This window comes from Castanea sativa, chromosome 3 (genome assembly GCF_040712315.1).
Source record: "Castanea sativa cultivar Marrone di Chiusa Pesio chromosome 3, ASM4071231v1".
NCBI lineage: Eukaryota > Viridiplantae > Streptophyta > Magnoliopsida > Fagales > Fagaceae > Castanea > Castanea sativa.
Genome location: NC_134015.1, coordinates 49,837,818 through 49,859,739, shown reverse-complemented (window position 1 = coordinate 49,859,739; position 21,922 = coordinate 49,837,818). Strand labels below are relative to the sequence as shown.

Genomic DNA, 21,922 nt, shown 5'->3' with positions numbered 1-21,922 from the left:
TGCAATTGCCAATAGGAATGATCTTACACACATAATAGTGCATAAATATTTGAGTTGTTGTTTACAAGTTGTGTGTGTTGTCATTGTTTTTTTTTTTGTTTTTTTTTTGTTTTTTGTGTATAATACCAGTAATAGAAAATTTACAAAATTTTACCTCCTTAAATTCAATGCAACAGTTTATCAAAAAATATAAAAATTTCAATAAAAAGAAAAAAAAGTGCAAAGTACAAACCCACAAACCCTTAGGTGTTTGTGAGTAGCCGCCCATCTATCTAAGTATCACCCTCAAGTCTATATTCTTCATCTATTCCTCCATCGTCCATCACACAGCATATCTTTTTCATTTCTTCTTTTGATTTCAACATGGCTGTCTCCTTTTTCATTGTTCAACAAAATCATCTAATCCAAAAGGTTAGATACATCCTTAAGTTTGGTATTGCTCAAAATGATGCAAAATGAAGAATTCTATTGCTACTAAAAGTTTGGCACCCAGGTTATTTAAGATAATTGATATACTACTTATATTTTAGGAGTTATACATAAGGGTTCTATGAGCTTCATTTATTAGGATGTTTTACAAGTCCGATTGCTAATACCTTTTTGCGCCTTGATTGTATTTTTCCCCTACATTTCCCATTTGCAATTGCCAATGGGAATGATCTTACACAAATAATAGTGCATAAATATTCGAGTTGTTGACAAGTTGTGTGTGTTGTCATTGTTTTTTTTTTTTTTTTTTGTATAATACCAATAATAGAAAATTTACAAAATTTTACCTCCCTAAATTCAGTTCAACAGTTTATAAAAAATAGAAAAAGTTCAATCAAAAAAAGAAAAAAGTGCAAAGTACAAACCCACAAACTCTTAGGCGTTTGTGAGTAGCCACCCATCTATCTAAGTATAACCCTCAACTCTATATTCTTCATCTATTCCACCACCGTCCATCACACAACATATGTTTTTCTTTTCTTCTTTTGATTTCAACATGGCTGTCTCATTTTGCATTGTTCAACAAAATCATCTAACCCTAAGGGTTAGATATATCCTTAGGTTTGGTATTGCTTAAAATAATGCAAAAGGAAGAATTCTATTGCTACTGAAAGGTTGGCACCCAAGTTATTTAAGATAATTGATATACTACTTATATTTTAGGAGTTATACACAAGGGTTCTATGGGCTTCATTTATTATGATGTTTTACAAGTTCGACTGCCAACATCTTTTTGTGTCTTGATTGTATTTTTCCTCTACATTTTTCATTTGCAATTGCCAATGAGAATGCTCTTACACACATAATAGTGCATCAAAGTTCGAATTGTTGCTGACAAGTTGTGTGTGTTTTGTCATTGTATTTTTTTTTTTGTGCTTCATTTATTAGGATGTGGTCTATTGTTGCATAGGTGTCGTCTAAGAAAAAAAATTTAATATTGACTATTATTACAGATGAGAACTCATAAGAGATCAAGAATCTTTGATGATTGAAAGGAAAGCATAAAAACCCCGAATGATTGAAAGTCTTTGATGCAGCAACAAATAAATTCCGATTAGTGTGCATACTGCATATAAGTAAAAATTGTCTCTGTCAGCAGTGGCAATAAATTTTTTCAGGTGGTTTTTAATGAGTATAAATTACATAATTTAATAAAAAAAGAAATTCATATATAGACAACAATAATAAAAAAATACAAATATATAAAATTTTATAATTTTTTTCATAAATTTTCATATTTTAAAATCGTTACATAACTTTTTTTTTTCTTTTATAATGTCTTGTTCACTTTCTTTTAACACCCATTGGTATAGTTCACGCCCATTGGTATAGCCGATCAACACAATTACATACACTCCTAAAAAAAGAATAAAAAATAAAAACACAATTATATACACTCACAGTCACAGGTTAGGCTAGTAAGGGTCTGTTTGGATGTAGCTGAAACTGAAAACTGAAAAACACTGTAGCAAAATATTTTTTTAATGTAAACTCTGTTCACGCTTAAAATTACTGTTTATTAGCCTAAAATTACTATTTATGGCCAACGAATAGTACACAATGCGCGTCCCAGTGAAAGAAAAAAAAAAAGGGAAGGAACTAAAACACAGATGCTGGACGTTTCAGCCCTCCTAAACGCACACTAAATGGACAGTGGGTGGGTGAAGTTAAGAAATATAAAATATTAACAATACACAAAAGGACAAACCACTAAAGTCAAATAAAGCCAAAATTATTCATTTTTGTGTTTTCAGATTCTCAAAACCGAGTTATGAGGGCAATTTCGCAATTTTGCTGATATACTTGGGTCTTACATGTATGTGTTGTGAACATCAAAGTTAGAGTTCCACATGCACTACAACGGTTCACTGTGAAATATAAAACATTAAGGGTGTTTGGTTTGTGTTTACGTCAAAGTTAGAGTTCCACATGCACTATAACGGTTCACTGTGAAATATAAAACATTAAGGGTGTTTGGTTTGTGTTTTCAAATAACCATTTTTATTTTTTAAATAACATTACACATTTTTTTACACATTTTTTTACCCACATGTATTTCCATAAATATTTTTAAACAACAATTTTCAGTTTTTAAATCCATATCCCAAACCAACCCTAACAAAAGACAAAACGATAAAGTCAAAAAAAGCCAAAGCTATTCATTATTGTGTTTTCAAATTCTCAAAACTGAGTTATGAGGGCAATTTCGCAATTTTGCTGACTTACTTGGGTCCCACATGTATTGTCAACATCGAAGTCAGAGTTCCACGTGCACTACAACGGCTCACTGTGCATACACTAGACTTCTTGTTCTTTCACTTTTCCTTAGGTAGTGTTTGGATAGCGTCTGGTGGCCTACGTTTGGCGTTTGCGTCCAGCACAGCATGGGTCCCACGGCTACAGTGCACAAGACAGAAAATGCAAGAGCTTCAGTTGAAATATTTTTTAACGCAAGTGCACAGTACTTGTGTGTACTGTAGATGGACACCAAAAGCAGAGAAAACACATTGGTCATTGTTTCTAACGCGTTGGCCTTTTCCTTTTCTTGTTTTGTTTTTTCTTCATTGTTCTGTGCTTTTTTTTCTTCACTGTTGTACGTTTTGAGTCAGTAGCAGGGATATTTCTTTCTTCTCTTCTTCGAATTTATTACTGATCTTACCAAACACACAGCCCCCTCTCTCCCAACGGCTAATTTCGCACAGCCCCTCTCTCTCCCAGCTACCGTGGCAGATCTTCATTGCTCTTCATCAATAATCTGTCCTCTTCCTCTTCAATGAACTCCACCCACCCACCCACCAATAATCCATTAAACCAAAGGAAACCCATTACTCTGAATCACGTAAATACACGGAAGAAATCCACCCGATCCGGAGCTCTGTTCTTCCTTCGCTCCAGCACACCTTCTCGCTGCTTGGGACACCATTGCCACCATTGTGGCCATCTGCATTCACGGGTAAGTTGCTCTCTCTCTTCTCATACTGTGGTTATTTTCCATGAGGCTTGAGGCTTGAATTTGTGGGTTTTTTTGTGTGCAACGTGTGTGTGCGTGGTTGCTGTGGTTGAATGTGTTCAATTTTTTTGTGTTTGTCATGACAATAGTATGTGGCTATGTGAGTTTAATTTTTATTTCTCATGTGGGCATGTGTAACCAATTGCATATCATGCACACGGCTTGTTTGTTGAAATGCCTCAATGAGTATAGACCAAGCTTGTAGCAAAAATGGGTAAGGGGAAATCAAATGATGGTGGTGATGATGTGAGGCAAGATTGGAAAGAACCGAATGAAGTAAAAGCATTTTGTGATTTCTGTGCTGTCCAAGTCCTAGAGGGCAAGAGGAAGGGAGGATATTTGAGAAAGGAAGGGGTTGACGAAGTTCTTAAGCAATTGGCAGAAATGGGAAAAGTGGTAACTCACCAGCAGTTCAAAAATAAATGGGATCATCTGAGGAGAATTTGGAGGAAGTATAAGGACTGTTTTGAGCATGAGAGTGGGTTGGGTATTGACGCTGGAACTGGGCGGCTTGATGCTGCTGATGACTGGTGGACCCGAAAGATTGCGGTGAGTTCACTTCACATGTCCTTGAGTTCACTTCCATTGCCTACAACTATATTGTGTTCTAATTACTGGTTGTCTACATGTAGGCATGTCCCATAGCAGGAACCTTTAGAAAAAAAGGAATGCCGAATCTTGACTCCATGGACATCATGTATGGAGGCACAGTTGCAACGGGAAAACATGCATTTTGCACTAGTGGTCCAATGCCAAAGGAAAGCACCGAAGGGTTCGGGGACTCCGTTGATAGCAAAGAGTTTGTTAACCCCCAATGTCAATCCCCTGTGAATGTTGACCCAATGGAGCTTGAAGACCCATCATTGTCGAGGGCAGGACCGGCAATAGATAAGGGGAAAGGCAAGCTCAGTAGTGTCCACATTGCTAGGGGAATTTGCAAGAAACAAAAAAAAAAAAAAGCGTTCGATTGTGCAAGAGATGTCCGACTCTTTGAAGAGTATCTCAAATGTTATTGTTGAAAGTAGAACTGTAAGTACTCGTCCACCAGTTACAAACACAGCAACTACTGAGTTTAAAGAAATTCTGGACATGGTGTTGAGTCTTCCTGGGGTGCAATCGGGCGATCGTCTTTTTATGTTTAGCACCCTCTTCTTCATGGAAACAGCAGTGAATAGGAGCATGTTTACAGCACTTGTTCATGACAAGGACATCCAGCTGAAGTGGCTAGAGATGCAGTTCCAAAGGAATCCTCAATTTCATTTTCTCTGAACGAAAGGGGATTGTCTCGATAGGGTTGCTTCAATGTGGTGTTGTGTAGTAATCGGATTTTCAAAAATTTACCTATTGCACTCTTTTTTGTTTATTTTTATTTTTTATTTGTTCACAAATATGTCTTCAAAATTTATTACTGTTAAAAAACTTTGGCCTCTCTTGGTCAGTGTCTTCATCTTGATTTGGATATGTACTCATCTTTTACATTCTGCTAGGAAGTAATATATGAACTCCTTGAGTATTCCATGATAGGTTGTGATCATTAAATTGGCCTTAAAATGAATAACATTTTTCATGTGCCATTGTTGATATGATTCTTTAAAAAAAAAAGTTTGGTAAAAGCTTATATTGGTTAAAGCTATAAACAAAAACATTAACAAAAAAAAAACTATAAAAAAGGCTTATATTGGTAAAAGTTTGGTAAGAGCTTCTATAAAAAAAACTATTAAAAAAAAAAAAAAAAAGTGGCCAACGGTTTTCTCCCCTTTAAATGCTAAAAAAAAAAAAGAAAAAAAAAAAAGCTATAAAAAAAGTCACAACGGTACAACTTTGGTAAAAGCTTATGGTAATTACCATAACCAAAAAAAAAAAAAAAGAGTGGCCAACGGTTTTCTCCCCTTTAAAAGCTTTAAAAAAAAACCAACGGTTCTCTCCACTTGAAAAGCTATAAAAAAAAAATAAAAGACCTATATTGGTAAAAGTTTGGTAAAAGCTTATATTGGTAAAAACTATAACAAAAATAAAATAAAATAAAAAGTGGCCAACGGTTCTAAAAGCTATAAAAAAAAAATCAATTAAAAAAAAAAAAAAAAAGCTTATATTGGTAAAAGTTTGGTAAAAGCTATAAAAAAAAAAAAATCCAAATCATATGTCATGTTTACGTGTAGCAATTTCTAATAAGAAACTCCACTATGGCAACAATAATCCATTTTTTAGCTTTTCACTAGTGATGAATTTTATGTGTAGTTTATGCAATTGATTTAAGATTTTTTTTTTTCCAATAACATAAAAATCATTGTATTAATTCACGTTGTACTGTGGCATTGCTTTATATCCAATTGATTGGTGAATATGTATGTATTGGTCAGATAACGCATTCCTAAATCTTCAAGAAGGATGGATTTGGTAAATGATTCAGACTTCGACCTGACTGACGACATTGTACTCGCGGCATATATAGTTGGGTGTGCATGTGTAGCTTACGTGGAGACCTATATGACCAAAGTACCAATGCATACAAATATACAAACGGGGTATGAATGGGTACAATATATATTAAATGGAAATGAGCAGAAATGTCGCAATATTTTTAGAATGTCAAGCCATGTGTTTCGACAATTGTGTAATACATTGCGCACTCAGTATGGATATAACGGTACCAAAAGAGTTTGCGTGGAAGAGTCTGTGGCAATGACATTGGTGGTACTTGGTCATGCCTTGGGTAACAGAGTAGTGCAGGATAGATTTCAGCATTCGGGTGAGACAGTGCATCGACACGTGGCCACGGTAGTTACATTGTTAGCCACCGTTATGGCACCAGACATTATCAAGCCTGCTGATCGTACATTTCGTAATGTGCCAGAACATATTCAGCATTCAGATCGATATTGGCCACATTTCAAGGTACTTTGTGAATTTCGTATCTTAACTTGATTTTATTCAAATTATATTTTTATTGTCATACCGCGTATACCTTTTCACATTGTTTTTTTGTGGCAATGGTTAGGGTTGCATTGGTGCGATTGATGGGGTCCACGTCGAAGTGGTCGTACCTGTTGATGAGCAACACCCGTATAGAGGCAGGAAAGGGATCGTCACAACAAACTGCATGTGCGCATGTGACTTTGACATGAAATTCACATTTGCTTGTGTTGGATGGGAAGGGTCAGCGCATGACACAAGGATATTTTTAAGCTGTCTCAATAATGAGAGTGTCAACTTCCCAAAACCTCCACCAGGTTTGTAAATATGCAGAATAATTGACCGTATTAAAGTATGTATATGTAATCTCAAATGTTAATGCACTTAACGTGTAATTTTGCAGGGAAGTACTATCTTGTTGATTCAGGGTACCCTATGAAGCAAGGCTTCCTTGCACCATATAAAGGGGAGAGGTACCACATCCCCGAATTTAACCGAGGTGAACAACTGCATCGTCCAAAGGAGAAATTTAATTATCTCCATTCATCACTTCGTTCGGTCATAGAACGAACTTTTGGAGTTTGGAAGAATAAATGGAAAATTTTGAGAAGTATGCCACCCTTTCACTTACGCACTCAAGCTCGCATCATTGTTGCTACAATGGTTCTTCACAATTTCGTTAGAGCACATGAAAACAACGACGGTGAACATTCCAACTCTACAGGGGGCACATATGGACGTAGTGAGGGAGGTCATTACGATGCCATGGCAGATGTGATCTCAATGTTGGATGAAGCTGAGATGAGAGAGGTTCGTAACAATATCACAGCATCGATATGTTCGTGAAAATATCACATTATGGTAATTTTTTGTGGAGACCATAACTGATGGTTCACTACCTCGTGAATATATATACTATTTTCAAATTATGGTGATTTTGGTAATCAGAGCTAATGGCTCACAAACTTAATTTATGCATTTGTATATACCTTGATTACAACAGTATCTACCTTTAACTCAATGAATTTTAAGATTACAACGGTAAACGACGTTGAACTTGCAGATTAAAAATAGTCTTACAAAAGAATAAGAATCAGAAGTATGAAATTGCTGGCAAAGTGTTTTAGATACACATATACAACAAAAGGAAAAATATATTCTAATTTGCAATGCCTATGGATGCTAACATTCATATTTAAGAAATGTTCCTCACAATATTTCTATCACGTGGTACAACTTTTAATGAAAGATTTCAAAGTTTTGATTGCAATAGAGCTAACTTCTCATCATACACCTTAACTTCAATGCAAGTTCCGAAGGATGCAGCTACTCTTGCAGCTAATTGATGCTTCCACTGTAAGAAACCAGTAAAAAAGAAAATGAATTAAATACAAGAAAATTGTTGCAAAAACAAACGGAAAGGTTAAAGGATTTGACTTCACAATTTAATGGATAAGCAACATGAAAAATTGAGAAGATAAAAAGACAAAGAGAAAGAAAACTTGGCAGATCTCCAAAAAAAATCCATGCATGTCTACCTTATTCCCCCCTTCTTGAAGGGCAGTAACTTCTTGTGAAGTGAGTTTGGCCATTGATACTGATTTTACTCGATGTGTAAACTCCCGACTGAAAAATAATTACACTAATCAACAGATTGTAGGTATGACATCAAAGGAAATACTATTTGCCCTCTCTCTCTCTCTCTCACACACACACACACAAACACACACAAAGAAAAGGAAATTTTAAGAAACATCAACACTTATACTGTATTCCACTGCAGGTGGTGCAAACAAACGTCCAAAAATTTGTGCAAACATATTGAGGTCCCTGCTTAGCAGAAGATAAAGTAGAACTTGTAAAACAAACCATATCTACTTTTCCATTTAGGAAAAATTTGAGTGTAAACACTCTTTGAACTTCTTAGTAACAATGCCAATACTTTTTATGTAAGTGAGCACCAACTTAAAAATTGCTATAAACAAGTAACAATCTTAGAGAGTCTACCACAGTGGGATGATTTTGAGGTTGGACTGTTGGATGCAATTTTATTCCAGGTAAAGTAAATCCTAAAAGAAAACACTAAAACAACAACTTCATCTTGTGTCTGCTCAAAATAACCTGAATTCCAAGAACTTTTTGATCTAGAGATTAATCAAAGTCATGATCAACATATCAATTCTTTCTTGATAAGTGAAAGCCATGATTGATATATCGATTCAAAACAATTTATGTTACAAGCCACACAGACATTAAAATTCTAACCAAAAATCAGAAGTAAACAATAGACCAAGAGAATGTTCAAGAAATTTTGAAGAGTTTTTTCTCTAAAACTGGAAGAATCTTAAATGCATAGTTTCCTTGAGACAGGATTCCTATTAAATGAAAAGAATACAAAATAATTAACATAACATGGTAACATGGTTATAAATTTAAGATTTTGTCTTTATAACCCATTACATAATGAAAGTGCCAACATTTGGAGGTACCATAGAAGGATCTGGAACAGGAAGAAAGAGAAGCAGAAACCACTTAAGTAAAGGAATCAATTGTGTTTTGTCCTTTCACCATAGCAAGTGAGGATTAAAACGCATCACATTTGATGACGCATCACATTTCAATGAAAAATATAGCGAAACAGTTCCCGTTACCCCAACAAAAGAAAAGAAAAGTAAATCCTTAAAACATTAAAAGCTTGTAGCAAATTTTATCCTTCTTCAGATATCCAGATAATATACCCTGATTTCAGTAAGGTCTTTCTAATTACTGATTGCATCTCTAGAGGTATCCTAAAGGTTTATCTCAGTCTGAGTATAATGCTTGAAAGATGCGGTTTTTGATAAAAGCTTTCAGTGGTTGATTTCCCTATAAACGGTTATTGTACACGTGTCAAGCTTACATATCCTAAGCAATGATATTAACAAGAAACAGACAAAACCAAGTATAGATTTCAATGAATTGATCGCCGCAGTTAATGACATCCACTACTAATCAATTTCTCACTAGTTCATGGCAAGTTATTTACTGGCTTACTTCACATCATTTTAAACAAAGCCAAATAGAAACTAATAAAAAAACAATCAATGATCGCGTGCAGTCCAATTCCATTAATTCACAATGCAATACAGCAAAGCAACTCTGAAATGTAATGTTTTGGCAATTAAAACTATCTCAGTTATTAGTTAATATAATGGGGGAGAAGGGAATTGGATAGCATACCATACTATTGCAATTGATACATCAACGATTCTCAGTAAGTTTGAGTAGACCGCGTATAATTCGTTCATTTTTCTCATCCTCCTTTCGATTAGCCATTTCCACTTCCTACACCAATTCAAACCAAATTTATATTATAACAACAACCACAACAACAATAATAATAATTTCTTGGTAATAATTCGGATAATAACAATAATATTCAGAAAGTGCAAGGATTTCAATAATCCTCAGTTTGATTGCTTGGGAAATTAAGAAATCAACATAAAAACATGGACTTTTTTTTTTCTTTTTCACTTCTAACTCGCTTAGACACAGTTAATAAATTGAAGAGGAAAAAAATTAAAATTGAGAAACCGAAATATTGTTTTCCCTGCATTTTCTCGGCAACCAAACAGAGGTTAAATTGAATCGAAATTCAACCTAATGTAAGAACGGATTTGAGAAATCCAAGCTCGATTGGAGTCAAACAAAAGGAGTAGACTCAGGTAAGACGTGTTTGGAACCCTAGAAAGTTGAGGAGAAAAGAAAAAGAAAGAAAGTGTACCTGAAATTTGGAGCCGATGAACAGAAAGTGGTTTCTAGAAGCTCTACTAGTTCTGCAGCTTTTTTATTTTCAGCTGAAGGCGATGCGTGAGAGAGCCGCCACGCGCTTTGCAGTCGCGCTCTTAGATAGAGAGAGAGAGAGAGAGAGAGAGTTGCAGATCTTTGCTTGTATCGTCGATGGCGAAATCGATCTTCCCCTGAACCATTTGCGCAGCTCCGATCCACTCCTCACCTCCCTAATCGATTTGTATCGTCGTCCTTCTTGGGAATCTGACCCGTCACCATCATTCTTATCCCTCACCAAAGGCATTCTCTACCAGGGTCTTGCTTGCTGAGCTACGGTGGGTGAGGAGAGAAGGCACAAAAAAAAGAGAACAGTAAAAAACGCAACCCTTAAATACAAAAAGCTAAGCTACAGTAAAAAATTACAATCTGCGTTTTTTAATTATTTGTTACAGTGTTTTCAGTTTTCAGCAAAATAAGCTCTATCACTTTCCTTAACTGATTTCTTTTAGTTTGGAGCTTCATCTCTTCCAAATTATTGAAGGGATGTCTATCTATTCATTCTTGCATCCTTAGGGGTGTGCGTTTAAACCGGAAAACCAACCGAACCAAATCGATATATATATATATATATATATATATATATTAGACATATTGTACTCGCCTTGTGTGTTGCCTAATTGATACCAGGTTCGAGCCTTCGCGTGGGTTTTTTTGTTATTTAATATTTAATTTTTTAAAACCTGATATAAATATCTCAGTTCTCAGTTCAGCCGCTTCCTTCCCCCATTCTCTTCTTTTCTTAAGTCTCTACCTTTCTCACTTCACTTTAGCCGCCTCAATACTTCTTTCTTTTCTTTCTCTAAGCCCCATGGACCATGGCCATACCTCTCTCTTCTCTCTGACTAGAGGCATATCTCTGTTCTTTCTTCAATTCAGAATCTCAGATTGAGAAATCATTGTAGAGACATGGTGGCAGGTTCAAGCATTATGAGACATACTGTGGCTCCTGCTATGATGTAGCAACGGTAAATTTGTCTGTTAGATTCTATTGCTTATTCAAAATATTTTCAATTTTATGTTAGAATTTGTGTGTAAATTGTTTAACAATTATTGTAGGAAGCTGTTCTTTCTCTATCGTTCTAATTTGTTCAACATCTCTCTCTGTTGCTCTATTACTTTGTTTGTTATATGTGATTAAAGTTAGGGTTTTGAAAATCTCAATAATCCTCTCTTTGGAAAACCAAAACCGACTGAAACCGAAATACCACCGAAACCAATTGATTTCCAGTCATTTCGGTCGGTTTCGGCTGAGAATTTCACAAACCGAAATATTCGGTTTCGGTTGGCCTTACCCATAAAAACCGACCGAACCGAGCACACCCCTAGTTTGAAGTGAAGAACAACTCCGATAACTGAAGAATAGGAGTTGAGATATTGAGTGGTGAGATTTGAGTGATGAGATATGAAAATTTAATTGGGTATTTAGTTTATAGAAATTTAATTATTATTTTTGTTGATTTAAAAATCTGTCTGGTAGTGAGGACTGATTAAAAAATGCACCGAGTATCTCACAAGTATTCCCATCTCCTGGGCAACACCACAAAGGCACTGAGTGTGAAATAATCGGCAATTTTTTGGTGTCTAGCAATTTCTTTAAAATTGACGTGTCATCAATGTCAAGCTGACTGCCTGACTGTATTCCCTATATTTTAGATGAAACTCATGATGACATATCGTCTATCTAATATGAAGTGGAGTGTTTATTCTTCACAATGGTGTTTATTTGTGAGTCTGTTTTTTCCTTGTTGAGCGTAATTAGCCCAGTGATGATTTAATCTAATTTATGTTATTTGTTTCTAGCCGACTTACTCTCGCACATGCGCACACACATGTATATATACTTGGGATCTAGATGCAAGTGTGCTGCTTTAGTTAAAATTTTTCTGCTACATTTTTATACTTGGAGAGAGTATAATAGGAAAAGGGTTCCATGTTATTTGTAAGGCTATCACATCTCACAAAGATAGGAAACTAGGCTCTATTGGTAGTCTATGCTTTTGAGGAGGGCTGTGATTATTATAATAGTGTTATGAAGAATTTGCATGTTGTGATATTTCCTTCTGGTTTTGTTAATACCATAAAGCTGCTTTTAATGTTTGTTGATCTAGGTTCTTGTTTTCTTGTACTATTAGCAGAACTGTCACTATTTCCAGAATTCACTCCTCTGAAATGCTGATATGGTAGCTTGGTTTACAGAACGTTCAATAGTTATAGAAAACTGAAAAAGTGGTTTAGCGAATTACTTAAAAAGGGTCCGGTTAATGTGTGCCCTTAGGGCACACATTAAGCTATCCATTTTTGTAAACATTTTCTCGGGTATTGAAAAAGTTGTCAATTTTCGAGAAAATATTTCCAAAAATGATTAATTATTGTGTGCTCTTAGGGCACACATTAGCAAAATCCTACTTAAAAATATAATGTAAAATTCTTTATTATGTAAAACTTTGGTTTGTCCTTGTTTCCATTGCTTTGTGAGAATTGTGTTCTGATTGCTTTGTATATTTTTGCGTTTGATTATTTTGAAGCTTTTGACAAATGGGGTTTTGTATGTAGACTCACTTTTAGAAAATTAACTTTGGGAAAACTCATTGTGTGGGTAATCCAATTTATTTGGAGGAGGTGGTTAGGGAACCTGACTTTACAATAGATTTTAACTTGTCTGTTGATGCGGCAATGAGAAGGCGCACACCTACGACTTTTCTTATAATGGGTTTCATCCTTAGGGACCAGAACCAGTTTCCTATTAGTGCTGGGTTTTGCCAAGAAAATGCAATAAATTTTGCTTAGAAAACTTCTTTGTTGGAAGGTGAGGCCATTGTTGCCTGGGCCAAACATCTTTTTAGGAATAACCCACCTAATATTAACCACCTCAGAATTGAGAGTGATGCTGAAACTGTTGTTAAATTTTTAACTGGTGAAGCTGGTTTCAATGATGTTAAGCTAATAGAGTTTAAGAGAAAATTTGTTGTTCTTTACAATTTAAATGTTATATGGATAAATGGAGAACTCAACGGAATTGTACATAGCCTTGCACAATATGCATGTGAGCGTCAAAGGCTAGAGAGTCTTAATCATAGCATGTGGACTGCATTTGTTGTAACAACAAAGAGGGAAGAAGTGTGGGATTATGAAAACGGTTTTCTAGCGGGTTTGATTGCCACTATATTAGAGTAATATGGGAGGAGAATGATTAAGGTCAAATTTGGAAGTAACAACATTGTTGACTATGTAAGTTGACTAATGTTACTTGATGCCCCTGTTCCAATGCAAGAATCGTTAACAGTTGGATGAACCGTAACGGTTAACGGTTTTTGCATTGGAGCAGGGACCATCAAGTAACATTGGCCAACTTACAGGGTCAACAATGTTGTTACTTTCAAATTTGACCTTAACCATTCTCCTCCCATAGTCCTCTAATATAGTGGCAATCAAACCTGCTGGAAAACTGTTTTCATAATCCCACGCTTTTTCCCTCTTTGTTGTTACAACAAATGCAGCCCCTGTGCTATGATTAAGACTCTCCAGCCTTTGACGCTCACATGCATACTGTGCAAGGCTACGTGCAATTCGGTTGAGTTTACCATTTATCCATATAACCTTTAAATTGTAAGGAACAACAAATTTTCTCTTGAACGCTATTAGCTTAACATCATTGCAACCAGCTTTACTAGTTAAAAATTTAACAACAGTTTCAGCATCACTCTCAATTCTGATGTTCATATTAGGTGGGTTATTCCTAAATAGACGTTCGTCTGATTAAGCCTATTGAGCCGTTCCCGATGTTTCCAGGGTTCTATTCTATGGTAAGTTTTCTTCCTCATAATACTGCGGTCTTTTTGTTTCTACTTGTGTAATGTTAAGAACTTGTGGTATTTGCATAATGTTCATAACCGTAATATTAAATTTTTTTTTTGCATGTCATCTAGGTTGATTTAAGAAGTCAGTCCAAATGGGTGAAGGATGTGATAAAAGTATGTATATAATTAATTTCTTGGCGTAAATGCACTTTTAGTCCCTACATTTTGGGGTCATTTCTATTTTGGTCCCTACAGTTTCATTTCACCACTTTTAGTCCCTAAATCAATTAACACATTCCATTTTGGTCCTTACCGTTACTCACTTAACATAAATTGCTAATGTGGCAAACGGTGTACACTGTTGGCACATTAAATGCTGACGTGGCCAATAAAATAATATTAAAAATACCACGTCAGCTTATAAATTAAAAAATATATTTATTAATTTTAACTGATAAAAAAAATTAAAAAAAGATGGTTTAAAATAGAAATTAAATTAAAAAAGCAAATTTACATTATGTTCTTCCCAGTCATGAAGAACATGTTCATGTTCTTCCTCAAATAATATGTTTGGTTACCGAGAAAATTAAAAAAATCAAGAACATGTGAACATGGAAAAAGTAAAATCAAAGGTCACAGATTTACAAAATACAAAGAAGTTCAAAGATTCAAAAAACACAAAGAACATAAATAAGAACTGAATCACCAAATACAAACATCAAACCCAGTTTTGAAAAAGCCTAACTGAATCACCAAACGCAATCACCTAGCCGAATCACCAACCAAAAAACTACTACTTCAAACGACGCTGTTCTCCTCAGTTCTCAACCTAGCATGCTCTCTTCCTCTCCTTCACCTTTTCTTCTTCTTCACCTTCACAATTCTCTTCCACTTCAAAACCATAAAACCCTCACAATGAAGGATGGACCTCACTCTTCCTACGGCGCTGTTTACGTTCTTCCGCACCACCGCTTATGCTCCGTCATTACTACTCCCAACTACACTTCCTTTGCTGCCGCCGTTGCCACAACTGCCGGTTCTGGAGCCGGAGCCGGAGACGTAGATATCGTCGACTCCAAGCCCCGCGAGCCTCCACAAACCGCTATGATAAGCCCTAGACAAACTCATAGTCCTTACTCGCAACAAGAACAGCTCCACAATAGGATTTCGCACTTCGATTCGCCACGGCCTCCGCCGCCCTGTGATGATTTCGTCTCCGAAGAAGGCTCTGATCGCGAGCTCGATTCCTTTCCTCTACCCCTAGATCTGAAAAAGGATGATTTGAGTTCTGTGGGTTTGATGTTTATATGGAGGAGGGTTTGATTTCCTCTACCCCTAGATCTGAAAAAGGATGATTTGAGTTTTGTGGGTTTGATGTTTGGGAAGAACATAATATAAAGAATTTTTTTTTTAATTTAATTAATTTAATTTCTTTTTTAAACCATCTGTTTTTAAATTTTTATTAGTTAAAATTAATAAATATTTTTTTTTTAATTTATAAGTTGACGTGGCATTTTTAATATTATTTTATTGGCCACGTCAGCATTTAATGTGCCAACAGTGGACGCCGTTTGTCACATCAGCAATTTCTGTTAAGTGAGTAACGGTAATGACCAAAATAGAACGCGTTAATTGATTTAGGGACTAAAAGTGGTGAAATGAAAATGTAGGGACCAAAATAGAAATGACCCCAAAATGTAGGGACCAAAAGTGCATTTACGCCTAATTTCCTCTTATTTGAGTTGCATTAGTAGTTTGTTTACAAGTTGGTAGTAGTAGTATGAAAGCTCTTTGCCAAGCATCCGAACGCACCATCGACTACGTGGATGTGGGTTTTTTTTGTTCTTAATTTTAAAATTATGTGTTTTTATTATGATTTTGTTGTTATTATTATTATTTATTTTTAATTTAGGGCAAGCTTGTCTTACTAACAAAGTATGATGTGACTTATTTATCTGCTGAGGTAGGTTATTTTGTTGTTTTCCTCTATGTTGTTATTTTGTGTCTTTTCTCCTTTTCCCAATTAATTTGTTTACCTTGTGAAACTGTTTTGTTTTGTTTTGTTTTTTTAAATTTTTTTAATGCAGCGCAAGAAGTATTTGTTTGATGAACTTCCCACTCACAGAAAATTTAATGTCTTAGGCCCGGAAAGGGTCTTGAAGATGAAAAGGATAGATTTTGGAGAATATAGCCTAATTCCTGTTGTAAGTAGCTTTTAATTTTTTTAATTAGTAAATAAGTTTTTAACTGTAAAAAATTACTGTTTTTAAATTTCCCCTTTGTTTTTCTTTTTGTATTTGTAGCTACGTGGTTCCATTGTTGAGGATGTGCCTCGCCTAGAAAAATTTTGTTCACTTGTTGCGAAGATGGTAGAAGATATGGACAAGAAGGGGGACCAAAAAGAAGAAATTGAAGAGTCCCATAGTGGGATAGGCAGAGGCTTTGACAACTCATATTTTTGGGGAGTTGCAGAGAAAAAGTAAGGAAAAGTGATTGAGGTTCTGAATTAACCTCTGTACATGAATTACTTCCTTCTTGTTTTGTGTGTGGAATTCAGACAAGCTAGTTTGGACTCTGTTTTGAAACAACTGATTGTCAAAATGTTTTCCTTTATAGTTCTTTGTATAAAACAGTCAATAGACACATGATTACTGTCTAATTTAACTTGCCCCCTTTATAGAGGAAACCTTTACAAAACATGGTTACTGTCTATGAAAAGCTGTTCCTTTTTCAATGTTCATTCTTGTCAATGCAAAAGATAAGAACTGGAGTTTCTGGTAGCAATAAAATATTTTCCTTTTAACCAGTTTGGTTTACAAATCTGAGTCAAAATAAAATTAGATTCTTTCTGCATATTATTTGATTAAACTGTATTTGGGTTTCTTGTGAGTGCAAGAAATACAATTGACTATTTGCTTGTTTGCCACATTACATGAGTCGGGGTTTGATTCTTTGTTGTCAAAGGTAGCAAGGAAAAATTGTGTCTTGAGGGTTACACTTAACACATTGATAACTGAGTGTTTGTTGCAATTCAGTTGATAAAAAATGGTGGTGAATTTAGTATGTCAATATCCTAAAATGTCTTTGGTTCCATCTCAAGTCAGACTGAGAAATGGTTTTCTCACCAGCCCTGCTCTCGCTCATCTACTTTCACCTTCTTCTTCTCCTTCATTGCCGTATAATCCTGATTACCAGAAACAACCGAGCCCATCATCATTATCTGGAAGTAACATAAGCCCAGCAATTCTTTTTATCATAGTTATTCTAGCTGTCATCTTTTTTATATCTGATCTACTTCACTTGCCTATTAGATTTCTCACAAAACATAGATCTTCATCATCAATCAGTGAATCAAACAGACACCCAGAGATTTCTGAGTCTGATGCTTTTAAGAGACAAATGCAACAACCCTTTCAACTTTCTTGATTCTGACCTAGATCAAGCTTTCACAGATGCTCTCCTAGTTTTCCTCTATAAAGAGATAATGGGTCTGAAAGAGCCATTTGATTGTGCAGTTTGTCTTTGGGAGTTTTCAGAACAAGACAAGTTGAGGTTGCTTCCAATGTTTAGCCATGCTTTTCATATTGGTTGTATAGGCACATGGTTACTATCTAATTCAACTTGCCCTCTTTGTAGAGGGAACCTTTACACACCTGTGGTTGTTGGGCTTTCCATTGAAAACTCAGTTTTTTGTTTTGAGGACCCAAGGGAAGAAAATGGGTTTTCAAGCAATGGGGCAAGTGGGTTTCTTTCTGGTCAAAAGCCTGTAGAAAATGCCATTATTAGTGAAAAGAGTGTATTTTCTGTGGGACTTGGCAAATTTAGAATCTCAAATGATGGAGTAGGAGCTGTAGTAGAGAGAGGAGTGGGAGAGACCAGCAGTAGTAGTTTGGATGCAAGATGTTACTCATTGGGATCATATCAATATGTGGTTGCTGATTCCGAGCTGCAAGTTGCTCTATGTCCCAATAGAGTGGGTGGTAGTATGAGAATTGTGAAAGGGAGAGGGACAAAATGGGACTTCCACAATTGATGGGGGGATGGGGATGGGGATGGTGAGGGGAAGAAGATTAACATTGGAAGTGAAGGTGTAGTTTTTCTGTTTCTAAGATCTAGCAGTGGTCCACTGGTACATCCTCTCTTACTGTGGCTTTGCCATGGTCTGATAGATTATAGGGTTCACCATGAAGGTATTCAATGTGCTTTTTACATTTTTGCATTATGTCAAATTGTCAATAGGTCCATTTCTCAAAAGCTTTTTCCTTCTTTTCTTAATGAATGGATAATTCCTTACCTAAATGCTAACTTATGTGAATGCTGCTCATTTTTTTGAACTCTGTGGAAAATGCTCTTGCACTTCATCATTTTTTTGAACTCCATAAATCTACAATTTGACGCATTCCTCCTCCTTCGTGCCTTTTTTTGGGGGCAAAAGTTAGGAAGTATCCGATCAATATCAATATATATATATATAATGCGAGAATGCATGATGTTCTGCCATATAGCGCTTTAATTTTGAATTTAGGTTTTGTTTTTTTTACCTCTTTTTGTTAAGTTTTTTTACTGTTACCTAGAATATCACATTTATTTATTTTTACTGTTATCTCATTAATCTCTCAACAATTGCCTAAACTTACACCATACATTTCTTTTTTCTTCATGACTTTTAGCATACCCACTGTCTTAGTATTATAAACAAAAGCGAAAAAAAAAACCTTAAAACATGCTTATGGTGGAATATTGGAGAAAAATTAATATTTGTTGTCACTTTATTGCCCTTTCTACGTGGTTTGTCTCTCTATTTTTAATTTTTAACTCATTGATGTGATAAAGAAAACTTTGTCATTGACTCGTTATATATTTTGAGTAGGTTGATCTTTGTGATACATTGCTACTTGCTACTAATTTAATTTTTAATATCTCAAAATTTATATGCTTCTTTACTCTAATTATTAAATTAGTTTACTTTTTCTTTAGAGCATCACCATTGGTGGTGGTTAGCTATTTTACAACCTCACACTCCAATTTAAGTGCCAACATTGGTGGTGGTATATATTATAAATGAATAGTGTTTGATTATGATAAAAATGAGACAATTTGATGCAGGGTGTGTTGAGTCAACTCCAGATAAAAAGAAAACCGTGAGTTCCCTAAGTCATTACTAGATAAAAAGGTCACGCAATTTGGCTAGAACTGGAACATAAGGAGATATATCGCAACATAAATCACTCGAGTTGCATTTTTTTTTCCCACCTGAAGTATTAGTTGAGGTTAAATTCCCTCCTTCTGACTCCTCCCGTTCCTAATCGACACTAATTTCCATGAGCTAAGCACATGATAATGGCTGCACACCTATGGGCTCCACCCAACAAACATGCAAGGCCTCACCTGAATTCTACACTAATGATTGGCAATGCAATCAAGCTATTGTTAAATCATTTGCCAAATTGCCAATGAGTTGGCTAAGGATCTGCTAAAGTGGAAGATATCATAATTTTGACCCACACAGTTCAGGAGCGATGGGTATGTATCACAAATTTCATATATATGACCTGACCATCCCTCTCAATTCTATTATCCAATATTTCGTTATTAGTTATTACACAGAAAAATTAATAATGCTCATCTACAGACTACTTCAATGTACCAAGCAAGGGATTAAATTGTCACTGGCCCTGAGCCTGAAGTGGTCCAAAATTTATAACTGAACTCATGCCCACCGATAGCATTTAGGCATTGACAATGTGAATCAAAAGGATCACCATGGAAATATAGAAAAAGACGTATATGCATACATATATGAACATAGTGCATGGAGTAAACATCTCCAACCATGTGTATGATTTCATCATTTCATGTGCTATGGCACCATAATATAATTCTTTTGCATGGTTGTAAACAGCCTTATAGTGGGCTAAATGTAAGTGACTGAACTGGCATTTAGCAATTGTTGTTAAGATAAGTCATTACATCACCATGCACTTACTCTTTAGAGGAAGAGACCTAAATAGTACACACTATAGTTAATATACATACTATAATTTTTATACACACACACACACACACACACACACACAGCACATTGTGATACCGAAAATTTTCCATTGAGCCAGCAGTAAACCTAATATTTCACTATGTGTTACTAGCAAGGGGAAAAGAATATCACTAGAGAAAATAGAGGCAACCAGAAATAGATGGGGCGCCTGGGGTTGTGACAATGGAGGTAGTTTCCACTGACCCAATTGGCATCTGTAAACATCTGTTTCAAGACTGCCCCAGCAGTTTTCTTTCCATTTACTGTAAGGGTGGCTGCAACACAAATGTACCGTTTACTGCTCTCATTATTTTTTCTCACTCTCCTCCAGACTTTTGTTTTAGGGTTGTGTTAACAGACACTGTAAGGTGCCTGTTAACAACACATTTTGAGTAATTTTTTGTGTAACTTTTTCAACTTTTGACATTTTTTCAGTTTTTGGCAAAATTTTTTTTTATCTCTTTTGACAATTTTTTTGACAGCTTTTTTTCCTCTTTTTAAATGAAACACAAAAAAGGAAATGTTAACAAGCCTTTCCGCAGCAGCAGCAGCAGTGGCGGTAGCAAAAGGTCTACCTTGTCTTTGGCGAGGTGGGTTCAGGCAAAAGAAGCTGGCCCTGGGCAAAGAAAATGAAGGGCATGAAGGAAGTAATGGTGGTGGTGGTGGCAAAGGTGAAGGGTTAGAGAGAAGAAGAGAGTATGAGTGTTTGAAATGAGAAAAGAATTTAGTAGGAGGAGGTGAGAGCTTGTGGAGGTAAAGCAGTGAAGCTGAGCGATTGAGAAGCATCTGGGTTTTCTCTTATTTTGTGGGATTGGAATGGGGTTTTGAGAATTGTAGAGGAAGGGATATGGGGTTTTAGTTTAGGGTTTAAGCATAAACCCTAGCCATTGCCTATTACCCTATCGTGACTGAAAAAAAAAAAAATTATTATTATTTTGTTTTCTTAACTTTAGCAAAAATTTGTTTTTTTATCTCTAAACTTTAAAAAGTTAGTGGTTGGTTTCTAAACAATTGAAATTTTTTTTTTCCATAAATTATTAAAAATATTTTACTTTTCATTCTTAAATTTTACCAAAATTTTGTTTTTCATTTCTAAACCATTAAAGAAAATTTCTTTTTTATCTCTAAATTATTTATGAAAAAACTCTTTACGAAGTATGAGATAAAAAATAATAATTTAAAGATGAATTTTTTTTGGGTAAAGTTTAGAAGCCAAAATAATATTTTAACAACAAAAAAAAGCTCAAATTTCAAAATTCATCCTTTAAGTTTCACTATATTTCATTTTAATTATCTAAAAATTTGCATTCTTTTATCTCCACAGTTTCATTATCATTTGATATCCCCCAAAATTGACATCATTTTGCCCTTAATTTAATATTTAATATATTATTTACTAATTAAATTATAAAAAAAAACGTTAATTAATAAAAAAAAAACTAACCTAACTTTAGTAAGTGTGCCACTTTCATCTTCGGGTGCTTCAATCAGCAATACCATCAAGGCTTTCTCTTCAACACCACGTTTAGTTTGTAAACCAGACATGCAAGTAATCCACGATCAGCTTCTGTCTCAGTCTCCAAAAGTCCGAATGCATCCATCTCTGTCCTTTCTGTCACACCAGGGCCCAGGTAAGTCATCCTCTTTGGTATTGACATTGGATTTCTTTCTTGTCAAGTGTCTCAGTTTGAGGCTTCAAAAGTTTGCTAAATTATGCAGAAAAAAGTGCCTTAAGTGAAGATTCTAAAGCTAGTAACAATTTTAACAGTGTATTGAAAGTTGCGACTCTTCAATTATGACATTTTTTGAAAGTTTTAACTCTTCAATTATGACCTTTTAACGGTGCTCTTT

At 35.2% G+C, this 21,922-nt stretch overlaps 1 protein-coding gene, 1 long non-coding RNA gene and 1 pseudogene across 2 annotated transcripts; all 3 read left to right on the top strand.

Annotated features, from left to right (window-relative positions):
- The first annotated feature begins 3,689 nt into the window (after positions 1–3,689).
- LOC142627005 (uncharacterized) lies at positions 3,690–4,784 on the top strand. Its single transcript, XM_075800779.1, has 2 exons — positions 3,690–4,048; positions 4,132–4,784. Exons 1-2 carry the CDS (start codon positions 3,710–3,712, stop codon positions 4,516–4,518), a joined length of 726 nt encoding a protein of 241 aa, XP_075656894.1. The 5' UTR covers positions 3,690–3,709; the 3' UTR covers positions 4,519–4,784.
- Positions 4,785–10,952: 6,168 nt separating this feature from the next.
- LOC142626799 (uncharacterized) lies at positions 10,953–16,734 on the top strand. Its single transcript, XR_012842665.1, has 3 exons — positions 10,953–11,205; positions 16,125–16,241; positions 16,341–16,734. It is a non-coding gene; the product is annotated as an uncharacterized LOC142626799 (long non-coding RNA).
- Positions 16,735–17,115: 381 nt separating this feature from the next.
- On the top strand, positions 17,116–18,213 carry LOC142629105 (RING-H2 finger protein ATL46-like; annotated as a pseudogene).
- The last annotated feature ends 3,709 nt before the right edge of the window (positions 18,214–21,922 follow it).